Genomic DNA, 25,179 nt, shown 5'->3' on the forward strand with positions numbered 1-25,179 from the left:
AACATAACAAAACACTCAACACAGTTAGTTTAGATTCACATCACAATAACACTGAGGACAGTTGGCACGTTTGTTTATTTTGGGGGCACACATTTGGGCATTAAAGAAACAAATGGCACATTAATGACAATATAACTGAATGAATGAATGACTACTGCAGTAACAGAGACGCCAATATAAAACACATATTATTATTATTCAATAAACATTCAAAGTTCTTTAAAACATTAAACAGTCAAAAAAACAAAACAAAAAAAAAACATTATTTGGGTCAAAACTGATAAACAGACACACTTTAAATGATAAAAGGAAACCACTGAACATGTTTCATTAATGGTTCATGATCAAGTTGAAATGATTTCCCAAAGAATTTTAAAGTATTTTATATCCTGAGATTCATTTTCATTTAATGCTACACTATTTTAAAACCAGCAAGATTTGTATTTATTATCCTCTCTGTCTAAAACACATGAGTAATATTTACATCATTATCTGAAGAATAAAGCCAAACTCAACATTCAAATGTCAGGATGAGGTGTGACCTCAGTTTTACATCATCTCCACACCATTTCTTTATAAAACTTGATAAAAACTTTTAAAATGATCACAAGATAAAAAGACAAAGAAAGAAACCCACTCAAACGTATATGAAAATACCCTATTATTATAAAAGAACAGCATCCAGAGATAACCTGAGAGTCAAGTGTCTAGAAAAATATTACAAACAAATAATTCAACATCAATGCACAGTAGATCCTACAGGACGTATGGATTATTGCACAGGTCCACGCCAAGCAGGTATATAATATTTAAAGATACACCGACGTATGTAACATCAGCCGCTCTTATTTAAACATCCTCCTCATGTACCGCATATTGTGATCTTTTCTTAATTATTATCAAAGTCCACGATCAGTTAGATGAACCCAAATAAAATGATCTGATTCTGAGGAGAAGAGAGATGATCTCACACAGGAGACAAACAAACAGATCTTTCATTTGTAAAACATACAGTAACAGAATATTGCTTCAGCTCAATAACGCAACAATCTCACACAGATAAGAAACACAAAAGAGATTATATAGATATAAACTATCACGTGCAAGACAAAAAATATTCAGTAGCTACAAACTCCTACAGTTAACATAAAGTACTGTAAAAATAAAAGACTAAGAGATTGTGTGTGTGTGTGTGTGTGTGTGTGTGTGTGTGTGTGTGTGTGATGTTTGTGTGTGTGTGTGTGTGTGTGTGTGTGTGTGTGTGTGTGTGTGTATAAGGACTCTGGTTGGTTGGCAAGAGATCTTCAGTGTTTTTAACGGCTGCTGTACAGATCCACATTACTGGAGCTCAAACCTCGACTTTCTCGCAGCCTCTTGGTGCTTAAACTCTGTAGAGACAACAGAAGACGCACAAGAGACAAATGTGAGCGAAGGAGGAGATCCACAAGACAGACAATCCTCTACAAATAACATTATTATAAAGAAACATTTGTCTTCATAATCCACCAATTAAAACAAAAACCCAGATGTTTAGTCAATAAACAGTCTACATGATCACAAATGATTTTATTCGGCCAAAGAACAAATTATTAATAACATCCCTTAACAAGAGTAAAATGGCTGTAATGTAAAGCTTTTGGCTTCCTTCCATCATATTCGTCTGTTTAAGAAATAGAAAACAGCAGAGAATGAAGATCATTTATAGTAGTTTATTATTGTAGTAGTCACCTGATAAGAGTCATCAATCGTCTTATTCAGATAATTCAGTGAAGTGGCACGTTTCATACTGTGGACAAAAAATTTAAAATGATAAACGTCATAAAACAGATCAAATCTCTTCTCAGTTAAGTCAGTCTGTCATAGTTTCTCCTTTATAATAAATGTTTATAAAACTGCGCTCCTGGTACAGATAAAAAACTATAAGGGAGTTTTAGTATTTAGTGTAAAATGAATGGAAGTCTGTGGTGTGTGTTTTCATATTGCTGGTTTGTGTATCTGGAGGTCCATTGCCCTGCAGTTTCTTTACAAGCATCTCACTGCTCCTGCGCAGGACGTCTCTGAGCCGCCCGAGAGAGCCGCTGCGCTGCAAAACACCACTGCCGTCCTACACAAACACAAACACACACTATAAACACACAACCGTACAGTGTGTGTAAAGCTATCTGACACAAACAAACATGTCATGGCCTGGTTTCACAGACTTAGGCTTAGCTAAAGCCAGTACTAGGCTGAAGTACGATTAAGATATTTAAGCATCTTTTATATGCATGCCTTAGAGAAAGACATTTTATGCAACATCATTTTTAGATGTGACTTAAGGACACAAAGATGTTTTGGTGTCACCACAAGCCTGAAATTCACCATACAATTATCTGCCCCAATTTGCAGTCTAAAAAAGTTGACACGAGTTGCAGAAAGTCTGCAGATTTTGCTCAGATTTGAGAGATTTCACAGAAAATCACCTGATGTATGATGAACACAGACTTTATTCATCCAATCAGAGGATATCACGCACGCACGCACACACAGTACTGTAGATTAGGCCACGTGTACACTAAAGCATTTAAGCACATCTGAAAATGGCGACTGTGGTCACTTGGCAGTGTGAAAAGCTTTTTTTGTTATGAAACTTCTGTTTGGTGTTTATCCCACCCACTCCTCCACTGCGATTGGACGGTTGAGAAAAAAGTGACATTGATGGAATAAACACGTATGACCATACTGATTCAACAGCACACAGAGTTTGTGCTCATCTTCTGCACACGTGTGTTTGTTTCATCTGTCATGATGACGTCATGTGTGACTCTGTGTCAGTTTGCTGTGATGTAAAAGAGTGTGATTGTCAGTCATTGAGTAGATGATTTTAAAAGTTGTAAAGTGTATTTCAGCTTCAACTCCGCTCATAGCAGCTGAAATATCTGACAGTGCATGAGAGTCAATGGATATAAAACGATCTGCTTTTCCACCCAAACCATGAATCTTTAAAGAATCAGGTAAAAAAACATCTGTTTTCTACACAAAGGCAGATTGAAGTCTGTGTATGAACATCATACGAGTGTAAACACATGAGCTATAAACACTCAATTCACTCTTCAGAAGAGGCACAAATGATTCCCAACACTTTATTTCAGTTTCTTTCCAGAAGGAGCAAAGTTATGTCAAATATAGTCAGATCAATCATAACACATGTCATATTTAAATGTTTCACATCATCAGTTACAACATTTTCATTATTTGAAAATAATACTACAGTCTTGTTTATATAATGTAAAAACCTAAATGTAGTAACATCAAAAGAGAAAACTTTTATTGAGAATATCAACAAGCATCACAATGTAGAGAGTTGAGTTACTGTATATCTTCATATATATTCATGTACTGTCAATCATAAAACAAACACACACACACCGTCAAAACTACCAGACGAGATTTAATAAATAACCAGCGCTTCACTAACACTTTATTAAGATAAACATCATTTTAACTTTGTGTGTGTGTGTGTGTGATGATAGAGGACCATTAACCACTCATTAACCACAAAAATGACCATGTGAAACTTCATTTAAACACACACACATATGCGCACACATGCACATACATACAGGCACACGCACGTGCGCACACACGCAAACACACACGCATATGCGCACACACACGCACATGCACAAACACACACTTCTATATAGACTAGTTAGCTGATGTATAATTGAAATTGATGTAAGTAGAATTTGTCAACTTGTTCAACTAATGTTTCAAAACCCACAACAAACACTGATGGCAAATACTGTAAACATTTAAAGAAGATCCAGAGAGAGTGTGTGATGTTTATTCTCTTCTGTTGTGTTTAGATTCATCACACAGCCACATGAAAACATCATTGATATTTAAAACAGGCTTTAGTGAAACACTTTTAAAAGATGCCAACAGTGAATCTTTACCACTGAATACAGAAGCACAGACGGTGAAAAGTCTAAAGCAGACGATTGAAACCATCAAATTTCATTTAAATGCACATAAAGCCCAAAGAAAGCGTGAATTAAAGAGACGGTGCCCGACAGCAGGAGAATTAAAGAAAAGTGTTTTCCCAACACCCGGAATGGCAGAGGATGAATCTTCCTGTCTGAAGGACAGAAGATGAAGGAAAATCTTTATGCCTGATGAAAGGAAACAAACACAGAGAGAAACAGACAGCATTAAGTGTTCATATCAAACACACACATGTGGCCTGACTCTCTCTCTCTATCTGTCTGTCTGTCTGTCTGATCATCTGTCTGTCTGTGTCTGATCATCTGTCTGTCTGATCATATGTCTGTCTGTCTGTCTGATCATCTGTCTGACTGTATGTCTTATCATCTGTCTGTCTGTCTGTATGTCTGATCATCTGTCTGTCTGTATGTCTGATCATCTGTCTGTCTGTATGTCTGATCATCTGTCTGTCTGTCTGATCATCTGTCTGTCTGTCTGATCATCTGTCTGTCTGATCTGTCTGTCTGTCTGTCTGATCATCTGTCTGTCTGTCTGTCTGTCTGATCATCTGTCTGTCTGTCTGTCTGTTCATCTGTCTGTCTGTCTGTCTGATCATCTGTCAGTCTGTCTGATCATCTGTCAGCCTGTCTGTCTGATCATCTGTCTGTCTGTCTGATCATCTGTCTGTCTGATCATCTGTCTGTCTGTCTGTATGTCTGATCATCTGTCTGTCTGTATGTCCATCTGTCTGTCTGTCTGTCTGATCATCTGTCTGTCTAATCATCTGTCTGTCTGTATGTCTGATCATCTGTCTGTCTGTCTGTCTGATCATCTGTCTGTCTGTCTGTCTGTCTGTCTGTCTGTCTGTCTGTCTGATCGTCTGTCTGTCTGTCTGTCTGATCATCTGTCTGTCTGTCTTTCTGTCTGATCATCTGTCTGTCTGTCTGTCTGTCTGTCTGTCTGTCTGTCTGTCTGTCTGATCATCTGTCTGTCTGTCTGATCATCTGTCTGTCTGATCATCTGTCTGTCTGTCTGTCTGTCTGTATGTCTGTCTGTGAGTCTGTCGGTCTGTCTGATCATCTGTAGGTCTGTCTGATCATCTGTCTGTCTGTCTGTCTGTCTGATCATCTGTCTGTCTGTCTGTCTGATCATCTGTCTGTCTGTATGTCTGATCATCTGTCTGTCTGTATGTCTGATCATCTGTCTGTCTGTCTGTCTGATCATCTGTCTGTCTGATCATCTGTCTGTCTGTATGTCTGATCATCTGTCTGTCTGTCTGTCTGATCATCTGTCTGTCTGTCTGTCTGTCTGTCTGTCTGTCTGATCGTCTGTCTGTCTGTATGTCTGATCATCTGTCTGTCTGTCTGTCTGATCATCTGTCTGTCTGTCTGTCTGTCTGTCTGTCTGTCTGTCTGATCATCTGTCTGTCTAATCATCTGTCTGTCTCTGTCTGTCTGATCATCTGTCTGTCTGTCTGATCATCTGTCTGTCTGTTTGTCTGATCATCTGTCTGTCTGTCTGTCTGATCATCTGTCTGTCTGTCTGTCTGATCATCTGTCTGTCTGTCTGATCATCTGTCTGTCTGTCTGTCTGATCATCTGTCTGTTCTGTCTGTCTGTATGTCTGATCATCTGTCTGTCTGTCTGATCATCTGTCTGTCTGTCTGTCTGTCTGATCATCTGTCTGTCTGTCTGAGTCTGTCTGTCTGATCATCTGTCTGTCTGTCTGTCTGATCATCTGTCTGTCTGTCTGATCATCTGTCTGTCTGTCTGTCTGATCATCTGTCTGTCTAATCATCTGTCTGTCTGTATGTCTGATCATCTGTCTGTCTGTATGTCTGATCATCTGTCTGTCTGTCTGATCATCTGTCTGTCTGATCATCTGTCTGTCTTTCTGTCTGATCATCTGTCTGTCTGTCTGATCATCTGTCTGTCTGTCTGTCTGATCATCTGTCTGTCTAATTATCTGTCTGTCTGTATGTCTGATCATCTGTCTGTATGTCTGATCATCTGTCTGTCTGTCTTTCTGTCTGATCATCTGTCTGTCTGTCTGATCGTCTGTCTGTCTGATCATCTGTCTGTCTTTCTGTCTGATCATCTGTCTGTCTGTCTGATCATCTGTCTGTCTGTCTGTCTGATCATCTGTCTGTCTAATTATCTGTCTGTCTGTATGTCTGATCATCTGTCTGTCTGTCTGATCATCTGTCTGTCTGTATGTCTGATCATCTGTCTCTCTGTCTGATCATCTGTCTCTCTGTCTGATCATCTGTCTGTCTGTCTGTCTGTCTGATCATCTGTCTGTCTGTCTGTCTGATCATCTGTCTGTCTGTCTGTCTGATCATCTGTCTGTCTGTCTGTCTGATCATCTGTCTGTCTGTCTGATCATCTGTCTGTCTGTCTGATCATCTGTCTGTCTGTCTGATCATCTGTCTCTCTGTCTGATCATCTGTCTGTCAGTCTGTCTGATCATCTGTCTCTCTGTCTGATCATCTGTCTCTCTGTCTGATCATCTGTCTCTCTGTCTGATCATCTGTCTCTCTGTCTGATCATCTGTCTGTCTGTCTGTCTGATCATCTGTCTCTCTGTCTGATTATCTGTCTCTCTGTCTGATCATCTGTCTCTCTGTCTGATCATCTGTCTGTCTGTCTGATCATCTGTCTGTCTCTCTGTCTGATCATCTGTCTCTCTGTCTGACACTTTGACTCTCACTCCTACAGTCCGGCTGTTTTTGTAACTGAATCAATCAAGTTAACAAAGCGCTGGACTGACCAACTGATCAGCAAACTACACAAATGTTTTATTCACTGCAACACAATCTCCATACAGTACGTGTGTAAATGTCATCTGTCTCTCTTTCTGACTTTGTTTCTCTGAGCCGGACGTAACGAAGGATGAATGAAGAGGGGAAGAGTACAATCCACCCTGATGGAATAACTTCTTTGATTGGCTGATTGGTTGTCATGACAATAGCAGCAGTGACGTGACTGGTTAGTGACGGACAGCAGTTGTGAACGGCAAGCACAGAGTCATGCAGGTCACTCACAAGAAAGCCACAAGTGAACGTCATGCACAGACAAAACTCACACGACATCACAACATCCATCAATGACAGAGACATTCATTCATACACAACACTGAACTGTGTGTGTTGGTGTGTGTGTGTGTGTGTGTGTGTGTGTTGACCGGAAGTGACATGAACCTCATTCACACAGCACTTTAATCCCAAAAAAGTCCCATTAATTTGCCAGCGTGCATTCAGTTTAAACCCAATCACGTCCTGTATTTGATTCTGAGATTTTAATCTGATTGTTTCTGTAAAGGATCTTTTATTAACATTGCTGTAACAATTATGAAACGGGTCATGTGTGAACAAAAAGGAAGAGTCGTAGTGAGGATGTGTGTGTCATCGCAACAAGAAGGTATGGTTCAGCTCTTTGACACAAGGGTTTTAAATACAGATTAACATTTATGTTGAAAAATGTCTGTAAACTGGAATGAATGAGAGATCAGGGTGCTCGTCACTGTCTGCACTGAAGCTGAGATTGTTCACCAGTATATTAGGACATCATGAGCCCATTTATTATCCAATCATAAACAGAAATACACACGCATGGTTTCTTTCTAAGCAAACTTAAGAAACTGCGGATAAATCCACCAACTGCATGATTTCTAATACAATCCACATCACATCATGTGTCTTTATGGGATCTTTATCCGATGTGTGTGTGTGTACGTGTCTGAGAATGTAACCGCAGAGTTCGAAAAAATCACTGGCAGTTTAATGAACCAAAATCAAACGAGGTGTGTTTTTTGTTGTTGTTGAAAAGGGCTATACCACAAAAAATCACTGTGTCTCTATCATAAACTATCAGCTCTATATAGTATTCAAATCTGCAATGTGTCCTAAATCATAATGTGTTAAAATGAAGTATTGGGATGGTCGACTCTTAAAGCTGATTTATAGTTCTGCATCCAATCTAGAGGTGCACGTCAGCAATGTTTTCACTCGGGTTATGTGTTAGTTTAATGTGTTAAAGTAAGAACTAGTACTAACAGACGCAAGCTATATGAAGATGTCTAAAGAGAAACCAGCAGATCTGTGCTGATAAACTTCACGTAACACTCATGAATGCATGAGATATTTATTGTGTTGTTATCTTCACATCCTGAGTCTGATGTGCACTGCCTGAGAAATCACATAAAAACACAAACAATCACTGCACACCGCAAACTCAACTACTGCCTGACAACTTTACATCAGGTTTGTTGACTTAAAAACCATACTTGGCTTAACTAAACCCAGACCAAGAAAAAAAAAACTTGTTAAAAGCCTAGCAAAGTTTAGAGTCTTGAAAAGGTGGAAAGCACAAGATTGAGTGTCATGTTAATTTCATTCTGTGTTAATGAGCCAATACACATTAATATGACACATGCAGGATATGACATCAGTGCAGGATATGACATCAGTGCAGGATATGACATCAGTGCACACAAGCTGACATTAACTTCTGAACATCACCATCCTTCACCAACACGCCCAGATTGTTTTACTTTAAGTTTGAAACTGTACAACAATCTGCAGAACACATCATAACAGCACCTAAAACCAAACTTTATTTTCTTTATCTTAATATTTCAGTTCTCATGACCTAAAAGGTGTCAATTTTGAAAGATTTCCAATTTGTAATTCAGTCATTTATAGAAAATTCCTGATGAAATAAATGTGGATTTAAAGAGACAGCAGGGTAGAGTCATCTCTTAATGTATTTCATATTGATGATTAGATAAGACACAAGCATTTATTCATTCATTGGGCTGCTGGAGGAGAACGTGTGTGATGTTCAGACACTTTGATTATTAAAACATCAAAAGCAACCATAACTAAAAAGAAATGACCACGAGTGACTGAAAGCAGCTGTGACACAATGCCAGGACACACAATCAGCTTCATTTCATTCAGATCAGACAGAGCAGCCAAAACTCAACAGGTGCTTATTTCATTCATGAAGTCCTGTCTGATCACAACAAGGATAATCATTTAAGGACTAATAAAACAAAGCATCAATATCATTGTGATCAGTTTTCAGCTGATAATCGACAGCCAATTCAAATGCATTAAAATGAAAGGCCTTGTGCACATACTGTAAACTCTGTGATGTATGCTGTAAACGTTATTATCAGTTCATGCCTTTATTAAAATATAATGTGAAGTCAGTGCAGTTTCTGATGATTATAGGATTGCTCAAACATCTGAAAACTGAACGCCTGTATTCAAAATCTGGCAGATGCGGTCACATGACACCTGTTGAGCGGCTGCTGTGCTGTGATTGGTGGAGATGTGGATTTGTACTCACCCCGCTCCACTCTATGGCCATACTCACTTCATCCACTCCCTCAGATCCGCTCTCATACTTCACACTGGACAGACTGTCTCGACTGCGTCTGCGATCTCCGTCCTCGCGCAGGATCTCCACCACACGTGTCTGATGAGCTGGGTCCAGACCCTGACAAACACACCATCACACGTCAGTCCTTACACACAACACACTTATAACTTACATGTGCTGTTGATGATGATGATGATGTATTTCCTGTTACAACAAGATGTTTTATTGATTTATTAAATGGAAAGTTGCTGACCCATTCATGTATGTAATGACATCTGTCTACAGAGGATCTGTTGGTAATACAATGGGCTAAATGAGCTCTAACTGATAATGATGAACTTACAGAATTGCTCTGAAATCCACAGAAATGCAGAAGAAAAGAGAAAACAACATGAGATCAAGTGAGAACCCTGAAAAAGACGTCCTGCTGTAAGTTTAAATGTTTTTTATTTTCGTGGTACCTGTTTTCGGGATCTGGTGGCACATTCCTCCAGCGTCTCTGCGGCCTCCAGCTTACCCTGTCTGCGGTACAGAGCGCCCAGATTCCTCAGCGTCGTGTTTACAGTCGGACTGCAGAAACATCAACGTGGCCGTTACAGGAGGTACAAAATTATCCTTTGCATTAATGTTTGGTTTGTGTTCATGAAGCGCAAGAGGCTCTTTGATGATGTCATGACACTTGACACTAATTAAAGCGATATGTCTGTCTGGATGCTAGTGTTTGTCTAATGTCTAAAAACTAAGAGTTTGTACCTGTTGACTTTACAGGCTTTGTACCATCCTCCATACTCTCCGTAGGGTGTGTCTCTGTGTTTGCCCTGAACATCACATGACATTCAACATGAGTGACAGCAGATGGGCAACAAACCACCTCTCCTCATATAAATATACATGAAGATCATCATTAAACACAAATACAGACCTTACTCTCCTCTCTCTCTTCAGCGTGCATCCAGATGGGTTTGTTTTCAGCTATAAACACACACACACACACACAGGTGAAATTATTACCCATGATGCAGTGGGGCAGTTAACACTGAAACAGTGAAAGCTGCATTGACAGTTTCACAACATGAAGTAAAAGAATGAAAATTTGGCTTTTTTCATGTTTAAAGGACAAGTTGGGTATTTTACACTTAAAGCCCTGTTTTCAGATTGTTTATGGTGAAATAGAACGGTTTTGACTGTTTTTTCGACATATGCGTCTGCCCCGAGAATTTCAGGGTGTTTGTGTTTCACCTCCCACCTCTATAATAGGTTTAATGGTGCACTGGAAGAATCCTTCCTAAAATGCATTAAACTTTCGTTTACAAAGACGTTTGAAACTCAGCGAGTGGTCAGGGGTGTTCACTGATATGCTCATACAAAAATCACCACAAAATACGCATTCCAACAGATGTTTTATCGTAGTTTTTGCCAACTCCATTGACTTGTATTAGTTGTGCTGTGAGGTACGGTATTACTCCGCGCCGGGAACTTTGTATTCTTGCAATTGGCAAAGGCGGATTATCACCACCACCTGGGCTGGAGTGTCTATTATTCAAGCTCTCAGCGGAAGAATGTACGGGTGTGAGGCGTTTGGAAAAATAGGTCCACAAGTTTACAACGAATGATAAAGCATCTGTTGGAAAGCATCTTTTGCAGCGATTTTTGTGTGAGCATATCAGTGAACACCCCTGACCACTCGCTGAGTTTCACGTCTTTGTAAACAAAAGTTTAATGCATTTTAGAAAGGATTGTTCCAGTGCACCATTAAACCCATTGTAGAGGTGGGAGGTAAAACACAAACACCCGAAAATTCTCGGGGCGGCCGCATATGTCGAAAATTCAGTCAAAACCGTTCTATTTCATCACAAACAATCCGAAAACAGGGCTCCAAGTGCAAAACACCCAACTTGTCCCTTAAGTGCTATAATTGGGTCTCCAGTGCTTCTATCAACCTAGAAAACGTGTAAAAGATCAACTCAGTAACTTAGTTTTAGTAAACCATTCTATGCAAGCATGTAAAAAAATAGCTTATTGAAATTTGGCTCCCCTTGTGATGTCACATTTTTGCTAACACTTACAAGGTGGCAATTGTAACATGTTATAATAAATGATCTGTGGGGTATTTTGAGGTAAAACATACGCACTCTGGAGACACCAAAGATTTATTTGACATCTTAAAAAATAAATATCCCCTTTAAAAGACTTTAAATAATGTTAAAAATCACACTTATAATGATGATAAAGTGAGATCAATGCTATGTTGTAAAATATATTTTTAGTCAATAAAGCTGCTTGCAGTAATGAAGTAAACCTAAACTGCAGCTTAAGATATCTGCTTTATTGTATTGATATCTTTAAAGATGTTTGCATCTCTTCATCTCTGTCCATGTTTGTCTGTGGCCTCTCTTACTGATTTGATTTAATTTAACATCTGATTAATCAAAATCAAGTTCATTTACATACGAAACTAAAACCTCTGTCACACTTAATACGCTCTTACAGTCTTAGTGCAGAAAAAATCAAACATTTTCATGTATGCATTTGGCAGACGCTTTTATCCAAAGCAACTTACAGTGCATTACAAGGTACACATATTTTATCTGGGTTTGAACCCATGACCTTTTGTGCTGCTAATGCAATACTCTATCACTGAGCTAGGATCAGCTGTGTCTGAATAACAAAGCTCTGCTGCTGTAACATCTCAGCATCCACTGATCCAAACTCTTTCTCATGAGCGCGGGTCAGAATCTCTTTATACAGAATCTCAGCTTCCTTGTATTTGCCTTGTTTGAGAAAGCAGGAGGCCTGTGAAGAGAAGAAATAAAAGATTGAAGTTAATGAAGGTCAGTCATACAGCAGTGAGTGAGTGAGCGTGTGCTATAAACACACAAATACACACACAGACGTACAGCTGGACACATGTCTGTCTGTGATCTACTGCAGTGACACATTCATGCATATATTTGCATAATGAGATGACATGTAACCAGAGCTTTAATCAAATGAAACGGTTGAGTTTATCTTCTGTAAGGTGTTTCTACAGGACATCTCACGCGTTCATCAGCAGGACAGGATCCTTCATAAACTCACCAGGTTGTTCTTGGTTTTGGCCACGTTTGGGTCGTCTGGACCGAGTCGACTCTCATAGATCTCCAGCGCTCTGCAGTAATAATACTCCACTTCATCATACTTGCCCTGATTCTGACACAACAGAGCCAGATTGTTCAGCTGCTTCGCCACGTCAGGATGATCTTTCCCCAACACCTGACAGACAGACAGACAGACAGATTGAGAATATTCATTTCATTACATGTCTCTCTAGACAACTGTATAATAAAATCCTTTGCTTTCTCTATCATTACTACAGCGTTCAGTTTCTTTGAGTTACAACTGAACTGAAAATGTGTTATTTTACAATTATTTCACCAGACCAAACATGTTGTTATGGTGATTGTTGGTGTGGTGATAGTTACAGGTGTAGCCAAAGTAATGGGGTGTGGTCATAGTCATGGGGGTGTGGCCATGGTAATGGTCATAGTTACGGGGATGTGGCCATTGATACGTGTGGTCATAGTCATGGGGGTGTGGCTATGATAATGGTCATAGTTACAGGGGTGTGGCCATTTATACATGTGGTCATAGAGACAGAGCGCAGCGCGTCTTAACCTGAAAACCACGCCCCCAGGGGGTGAAAACAATCCAACCGTCTCCATTGACTTTGTATTGAGAGAGGCCACCTCCTTGTCATTTCTGGCTTATAACAAAAAACAGAATAATGCCTTAAAGCTGCTGTGTGACAATATGTACAGCTAACAAGCCAAAGAACCCAGAAATAAGTTTTTATAAGCTGTCGAGCTCAAAAAACGAGTGTTTACAGACAGAAAAGTGGAAACAAGCAACTTTTCATAGTACTTCTATTAGGGATGGGCATAATTAATCGACGATCGATAATTGATTGTTAAGAATTTCGTCGATAACGTTAATTTGTTATCAATTAATCGAAAGCATTTTTTTATCTAACTCCTGTTTTACAAATACTCAGTATGCAGTGCGTTTGCGTATGTGTGCGGCGAATCCGTCAAGCACCCGTTGCAGTGCGCTGCTGACCGCTTATTCTGCATATAAAACGTTCATGTGATTGACACTTTCTGTGAACACTTTTCCGCATCATTTTTTTTTCACAAAACAATATATTTTAGATAGTATTTGACAGACTAGTAAGTGTGGATTAAGGATGTTTAAAATCTCTAGCCTGGTGGTCAGGATCTGAATGGATCAAATCAGCAGTTTTGCAATGCTTTATTTATCTCCACATATATCATAAATAAAAATAAGCAGAGTAACTTTGCAACTCTACCCTTCCACATTATATATTTCCTACTATGTATGTATATGATTTCCAAATAATAAACGAGAGTATTCAACGACAAAAAGCGTCTCATATGGAAATAAATCCTCACAATATTATTATTTCTCAAAACTTTATGACAAAAATAAGCAACTGTATTCCTACAGTTATTCAAAGATGCAGACATTATTCCGCATATAATTTGAATATTATATAAAAGTATTCATTTAACGGCACGTTTCATATGGCAAATAAATATCCTCAAATTAACATAACAGCATAATGAAATAAATAAACAGACAATGAAACAGGATTGAAATATAAATTGTATTATTATTACCGGAAAAAAGCAATATTGCTAAAATAATTTCTGAGGTAAATGCGTCAAAAACGCTGTTACCCGCACAATAAGTCTAAATGAGCAATAAAAGTGAAAAAAAGCATTATTAGGCCATGTCTCAAAACTTTATATGACAAAATATATTTAAAAGAAATGTATACTTACAGTTATTCAAAGATGCACACATTATTCCATATTACTCCCGTTTATGAGCACGTTTGTCTCTGGCCTCGCTCTGTTATGTAATAGATTGACAGGTGCGCATCTCCGTCTTTCAAACATATATCATTTTGTAATTACTACCTTAGGAAAATTAGCCATGATTTTATCATTGTGAAAATGTTTTTTTTTTTGCAGATAAAAAACGATTTGTATTTCCGCAATTTTACTACAAATAACATGGTTATGGTAGGCTATATTGTGGAGTTGGAGACCATAGTAAATTTGTGTCTACTGTTGTTTTACAACAAATAAAAACTAAAAGACTATGTTAGTATAATTAAACAATGGTGAATGGGGCTCACAAAACGCACGCTGTTTCACACATACTCTGTATGCGGAATAAGCCAAGTTAGCGCTGAGGTACCTGTGCATCCTAGTCAGCCTCCTCAGAGCGGCTGTTTTCTGCGGCGGCTGGACTGACGGTCACCATGGGTTGCGGTCGCGTCGGACCCCAAAACATGTTTTTATTTCTCAAAAAAAAAATCAGTAGACTGGTGCAGAAGTTTTATGCGAGTTACTAAAGTTAGTTATTTTTCACGAGGCTTTAATGCCTAATTTGTTATAGCCTAATGTTAAGAAGGCTAATATCTTGCACTTTCTTCTGGCTTGAATAATTTTGAGTTACATTTTGACAAAACCTTTCAGATCTAAGTAGTATTATGTTTTTTGTTTAATTTAATGTTAAACATGAATCTGTTTTTTGTTTTTTTTATTTTGGAACTAATGAGGTCTCTGTTTAACGCTGGCTCGCAGCTACAGGTTCCGCTGCTTTAGAGCACCGCACATGCACGCACATATATGTTTGAAACATAGTTTAACTGTCTGCCACAAGTTGATCTTGTAATAAAGGTCTCATCGAGGAAAAACACGCTGTATATTTGTATTCATTGCATTTTTTAAGTATAAAAGTTAAATAACAAATTTTATTATAAAAATATTAATGATTAATCGATAGTCGATTGTTAATTCTCCCGACGATCGACAAAGAAAACTTAATCGAATGCCCATCCCTAACTTCTATTAGTAGAACTGCGTCCACTAGGGGGAAACGTAGTCGGCGATCCACTTTTTTCTCCTTAAAGACTGGGTTTTACGGCTCAACAGTTTATAAAAATGTATTTCTGGGTTCTTTGGCTTGTTAGCTGTACATATTGTAACACAGCAGCTTTTAGGTATTTCAGTTTTTTGTTATAAGCCAGAAATGACAAGGTGGCGGCCTTGTATTCTCAGCGCAGTTATGCAAATTTGAAAAACACGCCCACCGGGGGGGAATCCAATCCAACCGTCTCCATTGACTTTGTATTGCTTGCAATACAAAGTCAATGGAGACGGTTGGATTGAATTCCCCCCCGGTGGGCGTGTTTTTCAAATTTGCATAACTGCGCTCTGTCTCTATGGTAATGGTCATAGTTACAGGGGTGTGGCCATTGATATGTGTGGTCATAGTCATGGGGGTGTGGCCATGGTAATGGTTGTGGTCATAGTTACGGGGGTGTGGCCATTGATATGTGTGGTCATAGTCTTGGGGGTTGTGCTTGTGATTACAAGTGTAATGCATTGCTGACCTTCTCTCTGATCTCCAGTGCTCGTTTGCACAGCGGTTCGGCCTCCTTGTATTTCCCTCTCTTCCCATACAGAACAGCCAGATTATTGAGAGTGGCCGCCACCTGAAACACACATCAGTCTAGACTGAACCCAGTGTCAGAAAGCTACTGTTTAACAATGTGATGATCACACTTAAAAAAAACATTTCATATTAAACAGAAAAACACAAGGAAGGGCTGTTACACTGTCCTTATCAATATTTTTATTTTCCTTCAAAACCTTTTACATGATATTAAAATTAATTTAAATTAATACATTTTTGCACTCGAGTCTCTAACATGAAAACGTTTTTAATAATATTGTTGCAATAGATATCTTAAACGTTTTTCTGATGTTGATTTCTGCTAGAATAATTAAAGATTTTTTAAATTCGATGAGAATGTGATGTGATGAGAATCATCATTTAAATCAAATTCTTATTAAAAGCTGTAAATGATGAGTTTTCAGATGGTATCTGATGATTGTCATGATGATTTAATGACTGGAGTCTGATCTGAGCTAATGACTATAAAATAATGTGAATGTGAACTCAGATCAGCAGATTGACATCACTTACAGCGGGATGGTCTTTACCAAGGGTCTTCTCCCTGATGGTCAGAGCATCGTTCAGCAGATGAGCCGCTTCTTTATATTTATTCTGGTCCCTGAGAGACAGACAGACATTGTGAAACACCAATCACCACGGCACTCTACATTTTTTGACAGAAAATTGAATTGTTTATTATTATGAATAAATACATATGAAACATCATTACTGAAGTGTTAATGAAGTGCTAAAGTGTAAAGCAATAAAGCCAGTGATTTTTCTAAGGTTACCAAACCGCTTTGAACCTGCCTTTGAAACACCCCTAACCCAAAATTTCACCCAACCATACTAAAATCACAGAGTCAGCACGCACATGAATGCCACATCATCATACGGTGACAGGTGTGGATTTTTCTCACCTGTACACGAGAGCCAGGATGTTGAGCATGGTGGCCACGTCCGGGTGGTCGTGACCAGAGGTCTTCTCTAGGTCTTCAAGAGCCTGTTTGCAGAGCGGCACGGCCACCTCGTAGCGGCCCTGAGACGCGTACTGTATGACGAGGTTGTGAAGGGTCCTGAGGCGAGCCGGGATCTCGTAGCCGCCCTGCTGAGCGGCCGCCACCGCGGAGCTGTTGTGCTGGTGCTGACCTGTAGAGGATCAGAAGGGTCACAGGCAGAGTTAAAGGCCACAGATATGCACATTTTTTACTATATTTAATATAAGTCTCAGGCGTCTGTGAGGTTTCAGCTCAAAATACCCCACAGATCATTTATTATAGCATGTCTAAAATGACCCTATTTGGGTGGGAGCGAAAATGTGCTGTTGTCATGTGCGTATCTTAGCTTTTGTTTAAAAATTAATCTTATTCCTGTGAATACAGTCTGAGACAATAGTAGCTTTAGCTGTATTAGTGCTACAACATGCCTACAAGCACATTTACAAAAGATTTGGGGTGAAATTAACCAGTGAGTCAGTGGCTGTGGGTGGGGCTTTATCAGTGTGATGTCACATTAACAAGAGAATTAAAACAGCATGTCTAATGAGACTGCTTTGGATTAATGGGATTAAAAATGAAGGAGAAGAGGGTTAGGATTTTTTTCATTTATGTCCAAACATGTGGATTTTGCATAATATGGGCCCTTTAATGTGACAAAACGCAACAATTTCACATGATCTCGTACTTCCTTGAGTGTGTTCCTCCTCATCGTTGGGGAAAAGATCATCCAGAGAGTCTTTAGGGGCTTCACCGTCCTTCTCCTCCTGAACAGACAGACAGAAGATCATGAGCAAGAGACCTGCAGACACCTCAGCAGCTGAACTAAAGACCTGTCAGTGAAGTTAAGGAAATCTGACCGTCTCTCTCTCTCTCTCTGTCAGCTGCGATTTCATGTCATGGACTAAAAGCTTTTTCACGTCTGGAGCGCAAACAGAAGAAGACAACTCATATTCCTGTCACTGCGCCATTTCTGTATGCATGAGATCGAACTCTATTTCTGATGCAAGATGGTCCTGTTTCAACTAGAATTTTTATTGAGTAATAGATGGCTACAATAGGTAGAGATCAGTGATGTGCGGGTCAATGCATAACCAACCCGCCCGCAACTCAAACCACAAAACAACTCCGACACGAATATCATTAAAAATATTTTCGGATGACTGGTAACCGCGGGTGACCGCAGGCACCTGCTCATTTTGGATCAACCCGCACATCACTGGTAGAGATCATTGTTTTCTGTAACTGTTGCAGTAACTATTTATTTATTATGCTAACATTAGCTAACCGTTATCCACACAGGTTAATTAATCTGTGGTGAATAGAAAAAGAGACAGAACGTACAGAAGGTGAAACATCTTCATCGTATTTCTTCAGCTGGTTCATGAACTCCAGATGTTTCTTCTCCTCCTCGAGCTGGGCAACGTTCTGCTCGCTCTTCTGCAGTTTCTGCTGCGTGTTGGCCAGCTCGTCTCTAAGCCACTGGTTCTCCTGACAGAGTCTCCGGACCTGAGCACGCAGCTTCTGTTTCTCAGACTCCACGGCGTTCAGATGGTTGGACAGAGCCATCATCACCTGGACATGAAGACATCAGACAGTCTGAGGGACAAGTGCAACTCTTTCTTTCCACAAACATTTATTTATATTCTTTCTGCCTTTTAACATAAAACATTTTCATATTTCTTTTTTTTTTAAAATAAAACAGAATTTTCATGAGGAAATTGATTGAATCCATGACATCATTTCTACTTCTTAAAGTGACAGCAAGGCATCTCACCTGTGCCTCACCCAGTCCCAGCTCTATCATCTCCACAGATTTCCTCAGCAGGTTGGATTTCTCGTGCACCAGGTTGGCCTCCTCATCTTTCTTCAGACATTTGATGGTCTCCAGCAGACTGTGCAGGATGGAGTTGTGCTCGTTCCTCAGAGCCTCCAGACCCTGGATCACCAGCTTAGTGTTGGAGATGATCTCCTCCTGCGATAACTTCTCAAGCTTCTCTTCACGAGGATACACCATCGTGGACATGGTCGCGCAGAGAAACAGCCTTAACAAACAATCAGAAAGAGACAGTGATGAAGGTTTCTGAAGATCTTTGAAGACTTTTCATTAGTGAGAAAGAAAAACTCAACGCCTTCAGACAGAACCACTGAACCCATCAGTGTCATACAGGCTCACTTATCATCATTACAGTATATTATCAGTCTGACAGATGGTGAATAGCAGTGTAAGAGAATATAGACACATGTGTATATCGTGATATTTTGTTTGCCGATAATGTATCGATTCTAAAAAAGCAATATCCATTAAAAAAAAAATTGGCAGTTGTTTCGTTTTGACTTTACGACCCCTGGATACCAGTCTTCTTATCTACTCTGAAACTTGAAGAGTGAGAGTAATTACACAGATAATGTTAGTGTTCACTGCTAGTATAAAAGAATCATTCTGACTCCCGCTTCAGTGTACAAAGCTGAAATGTGTGGTGTCATTTTGTCTTCCGTTACAGACAAGGCACAAAACAGATTGACAAAATTTATGCTGTGTGTGTAAAATGTGCGATGCCAATATCAAATATTCAAACAACACAACAAATGTGAGTGCGCTCATAACACGGCACCATCTGATCTACAACTCACAAGACAACAACAGCAAGCGGCTAAAAGAGTGAAATTCACTCAAAGTTAAATACATTGTGTTTTTTCCCTAAAGTTTGCATTTGATGGTGTGTTTTTGATGACAGCTTTCCTAAAATTATATCCTAGTCTATACCCAAAATAACAAATGTCCCAATTCATATCACTTACAGTATCACATCATACCATAACTCACAGCTTTAATGGTGAATGGTGGTTATTTGTGTTTATCAGAGAGACAATGAATGAACTATGGTCATAACAATATATAATAACCTTTAAATAACAGTGTAGGTGTTTTCAGATGGTTTTGTATCAGGCTGTATGACAGCTTTCAGATCAGTAAGTAGTGGTGGCAAAAAAAGTAAAGCATTAGCAATAATGAAGTAATTTAATTAAATCGCGTGTTTTCCTTTCTTTTATTATGCTGCTAGATTAGTGTAAGATGTTGACAGTCTGAAGTGAATTACATTTACCTGAATATAAGATGAGGTTTTTGTCCTAAAAATAGACTGAAAAATGAGGGGTCGTCTTATATTCGTGATATAGACAAAATCACGGGGGAAAGAGAGAAAGCAGGGGGAAACAGAGCGTTAACACGATAGGTTAGATGTGTTTGATTAAAAGCAGATGATTATTTTCTATCTATCTTCACAGTTACATACATACATGGGCCTACATAATTATTGCATTTTTGTGAAAAGGTTATTCATTTTTCTCACTCATTTATTCGTTTCTGAACTCATTCATTGACAGATGCACTTTATTTTGTGACAAATTAATCAAAATATTTAATGAATGGTGTTAAAATGTTTTTCCAATGAATTATCACTAGAATTTTCATATAAAATTATTTTCTGTTGAAAACCAGATTTTTCCACAAAATCACTTTTTCCCACAAAATAAGTCTGGTATACGGTATATCATTCTGAGTGTGTGTGAGTTTATTATCTAACAACAAACAACAACCAATGTTAATACCTGTATATTTCAGATCTGTAACACAACACTAAACCAACAACAAAACACAAATCTCACAAACACGTATTTGCATTTTCAGACAGATTAGAACTCTTTTAACACACACAGGGTTAGCTATACAAATAATATTGAATTGACACACAAACACACTGACACACGCACTCACACTGACACATACATTATAACATGTGTGCAGCTTCCTTTACCTCACACACTATATAATAATAACAAAAAAAACACATCCACCCAAATCCTGTCACCCCAGCAACAGAAAACACCAGCCAACCTTTAGTGATCCAAACACTGCAGAGAAAGAAAACACGCACACAGAGAGGTTACATATGTACTAACCGGTCGACACATGCAGAGAAACGCCTCGATTTTCTCTACAGAATAAAATCTGACACAATAAGAATGAAATGAGCTGATAATTCCTCTAGAAATCACACAAACACACACACACATGAACCGATGGCACAGTTACACACAACATGTGGTCAAATTCTTTCCAAAGGCTCGGACCAAACTCATAAACAGTGATGAAGAACTGGATGAGCTTCAAGACTGAGTTATAATGAGAGACAGTCAGACCTCATTAAACAAAAACTCAGGAACATTTAAATGTGAGCAAATGACTTGAATTAAATCTCTTCGGGTCTCAGAAAAAGGATTTGTTTTGTTTCAATAAATCTGGAGTTTGAGAGATTTAATTTGTGCTTGACTTCACAGACTAATAACACGTCAGTCTGTTTGTGTTCAGGTTCATTTGATTCAGAACGTCTTCGTTTTCGAATTAAATGATCTTCGTTTCTAAAATCACCAGCATTATGACCAAGAAGAAATGCTTGAAAAACAGTGGCTGGCCAAAGTTAAACCTCATATATGCTGATACTATGATATTAAACGTATGATAACCTTTAGGCAAAGTTTTTTGGACATTTGTGGGGAGGGTCAATTGTTTTCTATTGCATTTAATGAAAAATTTCACGTTTGCATGACAACACTGTCAAAAAGATCCAAGTTTCCACTGATCTGCAAATACGACTAAATTGACTGTTTTACGTAGGCCAGGCCAGTAGATGGCGATGTTACCTTGTAAAGAAACAGTACATATGCCTGCGCCAGAGATAATTTAATTAGTAAGATAGCAACCTTCACTATTCAACCATTGGTAAAGTCGTAACGTCAACAGTGACGTCTGTTGTGTGCGTTCAGAGTAATGGACGGTCAGTTACACTTTACATTTTAGTTTCCTGTCCTGTAGGTCGCCATTGTTGTTTCGGTTCAGTCCTATAGACTGAATTAACACTGGAACATGACATCACTGTTATTTCAGATTTACACCTATGTCATTATCAAAAACTCACACTTTAACCTGTCTTCAAAAGTTTGCATTTTCAGGACCCTAAACAACATCTTTGTATAAACGAACAGTCAAACCATAAAAAAACATGTCATTTATGAAAATGAAAATTCTGTCATTATTTACTCACCCTCATGTTGTTACAAACCTGTATGAATGTCTTTCTTCTGATGAACACAAGAGAAGATATTTTGAGGAATGTTTGTAACCAAACCGCCCGTGAACCCCATTCACTTCTAAAGTAATATTTTTTCCTACTATGAAAGTGAATGGGGCTCATGATCAGTTACAAACATTCCTTAAAATATCTTCTTCGGTGTTCATCAGAAGAAAGACATTTATAAACATGAGAGTGAGTAAATGATGAGAGATTTTTAGTTTTTGTATAAACAACAATCGCTTTAAAGTGCCGCTAACGCAGGAGGCCTATAGTCAGTTTTAGCAGTTTTAGTTAGTTGTGATGTTTTATTTTTCCACATAGAATGTGAAACATGCATGTAGTTATCTCATTTTCATCTTTACATTTTTGTTAATAAAATTTAAATTGATTTCACAAACTTAAAGCATTATTGTATCAGAAACTGCAATTTTGTGCAAACAGGTTGAATTTCTTCATTGAAATTGATTCTTGAATACATTTCTGGCAGGTAATCACAATTTATTATAGTAAAACACATTTAACTACCACAGACAATAATATAAGATAATAAATGAATAATATAAGGCACTTAACAAAGAACTGGCATAACAGGTTACGAGGGGTCAGGACTACCAGGAAAGTTCAAGGCCTGGCTTTTCCAGCACGGTCTGCTATCACGACTCATGTGGCTACTGACAATTTATGAAGTACCCATGACAGCAGTGGAAGGAGTCGAGAGGCGAGTGAACAAACACCTTCGCAAGTGGCTCAGAATCCCACCAAGCTTCACGTCAGTAGGACTATACACCAGGTCTGGACAGGTACAACTACCCCTATCATCAGTGGTTGAAGAGTTCAAGGTGGCAAAGTGCCGGGTTGTGATGATGTACCAAGACTCCACTGATGAAAAAGTCAGAAGAGCAGGCGTCACTACGAGATCAGGACGCAAACGGGCAGCTGACACATCAGTGGCGCAAGCTGAGAGTGCATTGAAGCTGAAGGACATCATCAGGAACCCATGTGTAGGAAGGCAAGGACTCGGATCCACCCACTTCCAGCAGTGGGGAAAAGCAGACCCAAGGCAGAGGAGGGACATGATCCAAGCCGAAGTCCGACACATGGAGGAAGAAAAGCGCAGGTCTAGGGCCGTCGAGCTTGGAGCGCAAGGTGCCTGGACAAAGTGGGACCTGCCAAAGCGAAAGATCACGTGGCCTAAGATCTGGAGACTGGAGCCCTTTCGCATTTCTTTTCTGCTCCGTTCAGTGTACGACACTCTTCCATCACCAACCACCCTCCACAGATGGGGAATGAGGGAGGACCCATTGTGTAGGTTATGCAGAGGGAGGGGAACAATGGCGCACATACTGGCAGGATGCAAGACAGCTCTTAGCCAAGGAAGATACAGGTGGCGCCATGACAAGGTACTTTGTGCACTGGCTGACATCTTGGAGCGGTAGAGGCAAAAAAAGCGCCAGCCTAGTACAAGGCCGGCGAGATCCATTCAGTTCATCAGGGAAGGGGAGAAACCATCAGCCCCCAAGAAGACTAAAAAGAGCCTCTTGCAAGCAGCACAATCCTGGGAGATGAGGGTGGACCTGGGAAGGAGACTAGTCTTTCCCCCGGTTGTGCAAACACCGCTGAGGCCGGACATGCTCTTATGGTCTGAAGAGGCAAGGAAGATAATTATTATCGAACTGACGGTCCCATGGGAAGACGGGTGCGAGGAGGCCTATGAGCGGAAAGCCACCAAGTATCAGAACCTTGTTGAGCAGTGCAGGGCCAAAGGGAGGCAGACCTGGCTATTCCCGGTTGAGGTCGGGTGTAGGGGTTTCCCGGCACAGTCTGTGTGGAAGACCCTCACAGCTCTGGGTATAGCAGGAAGGGAGAGGAAGGCAGCTGTCCGTAGGTTGGGTGAGGCAGCAGAAAGAGCATCGTGCTGGCTCTGGAGTAGGAGGGAGGAGTTGAGCTGGGGGCCAGGAGGAGATGGGCAGTGACTGGCCACCACTGCAGACCCACCAACTGGATGGTGTTGTGGTTCAGGGTCGAAACACCCTGTGAAAGTTGGACTCCACCTGATGACATCTTCTCCTGGCTGAAAGCTACAGTCACTTACTATAGTTAGTGGCAGAGTTAGATCGCATCAGTATAGATGTATCCAATAGTAGATATAGACCAAATTCAGAGTTATTAGATGATAAATATGAAACGAAAGTTTTAAAGACAATGCCACAGATGTATTAGATCAGGGATAAAGGCAGTGATACTTTGACAAACACTTCAGACAGACAAACTGAGACCATCAAAACAAACAGGACCAGGCTCTAAATATCTTAAAGAACAAAGTAAATACCACAGCATATGAAATCTTCATCATTCATTACATTTATACATATATGCATTATTTTTCTTTTTTGTTATTGTCAGTTTACGGGGAGGAGTTTCCCTGATAAATCTTATTCTTCATCCTGTCTCTCTCTTGTGTATCATCTGCTGATCTTCAACCTCTTCCTCTCTCAAGACTCATTTATTTCCCCTTCCCTCCCTCCCTCCCTCCCTCTCTGATCTAGAAACTGTCTTATCCAGCTAATTCTGCTGTCAGACATTCTATTAGACATTTAAACACAGATGTGAAAACATTATTATACACATTCATGCACAACTAGATATACGCAGTGATCTACTGCATTCTTGGGCATAACAGATGTGATGTCATACTTCGCTAACCATAAAACACGAAAAAAGTGGTGTTGTTTTTGATTATGATGCCCAAAACTGCTGTCTAGATAGGTTTTAAGACTATAACGATAAAAAATGCTCTCTAGGTAGGTGGCACATTTGAGAGCTTAAATGCTGATAAACACATCTGATCTCACACATAAACTGCGTTATAAATCACACAAACAGCTCGATGACTACACATAATAACATTAGTGTGACATATAGATCGTAATATGGCTGTATAAAGAGAAATCTCGCACCTGGAGAGTGTTTTCTTTTGTCGGGAATCGCTCGAAGCCCCTTTAATTCCAAGATGTCCACATCAGTGTAACACTACGCATGCGCAAGCGAACCACCGCCTCGGTACAAATGACGTCACCTCCCAGGCGATGATTTCGTGTATATCATATATATTTATTTTCATGTATTTAATTGTGGTTTAATATTATGAGAATTCAGATACATTGTTTGT

At 39.4% G+C, this 25,179-nt stretch overlaps 1 protein-coding gene across 6 annotated transcripts; it reads right to left on the minus strand.

The window, feature by feature from the left end:
- Positions 1-56: 56 nt before the first annotated feature.
- Positions 57-25,124, minus strand: klc1b (kinesin light chain 1b). Of its 6 annotated transcripts, none has more exons than XM_073873612.1 (16): positions 24,968-25,124; positions 18,653-18,920; positions 18,220-18,450; positions 17,564-17,642; positions 16,801-17,029; positions 16,412-16,499; positions 15,816-15,917; positions 12,431-12,604; positions 12,042-12,145; positions 10,275-10,320; positions 10,106-10,170; positions 9,814-9,922; positions 9,320-9,469; positions 1,973-2,104; positions 1,729-1,779; positions 57-1,388 (listed from the first exon to the last, which is right to left on the minus strand). In XM_073873612.1, exons 2-16 carry the CDS (start codon positions 18,899-18,901, stop codon positions 1,314-1,316), a joined length of 1,884 nt encoding a protein of 627 aa, XP_073729713.1. In that variant the 5' UTR covers positions 18,902-18,920; positions 24,968-25,124; the 3' UTR covers positions 57-1,313. The 6 variants fall into 6 exon arrangements, with proteins under 6 accessions (XP_073729713.1, XP_073729714.1, XP_073729718.1 ...); XM_073873613.1 differs by lacking the exon at positions 24,968-25,124 and adding an exon at positions 20,774-20,793; XM_073873617.1 differs by lacking the exons at positions 57-1,388; positions 1,729-1,779; positions 1,973-2,104 and adding an exon at positions 3,109-4,154 and having other exon boundaries at positions 9,347-9,469.
- Between the last annotated feature and the right edge of the window lie 55 nt (positions 25,125-25,179).

The sequence above is a fragment of the Misgurnus anguillicaudatus genome, chromosome 11 (genome assembly GCF_027580225.2).
Source record: "Misgurnus anguillicaudatus chromosome 11, ASM2758022v2, whole genome shotgun sequence".
NCBI lineage: Eukaryota > Metazoa > Chordata > Actinopteri > Cypriniformes > Cobitidae > Misgurnus > Misgurnus anguillicaudatus.

Bases quoted from the DNA above. Each gene is read 5' to 3' on its own strand.
- klc1b (XM_073873612.1), bottom strand. From the start codon at position 18,901: ATGTCCACGATGGTGTATCCTCGTGAAGAGAAGCTTGAGAAGTTATCG. The intron at 16,500-16,800 runs GTGAGAAAAATC...TCTGTCTCTCAG, and splicing joins ATCCTGGCTCTCGTGTACAG to GGACCAGAATAAATATAAAG. The intron at 15,918-16,411 runs GTAAGTGATGTC...TGTGTGTTTCAG, and splicing joins TTGGTAAAGACCATCCCGCT to GTGGCGGCCACTCTCAATAA.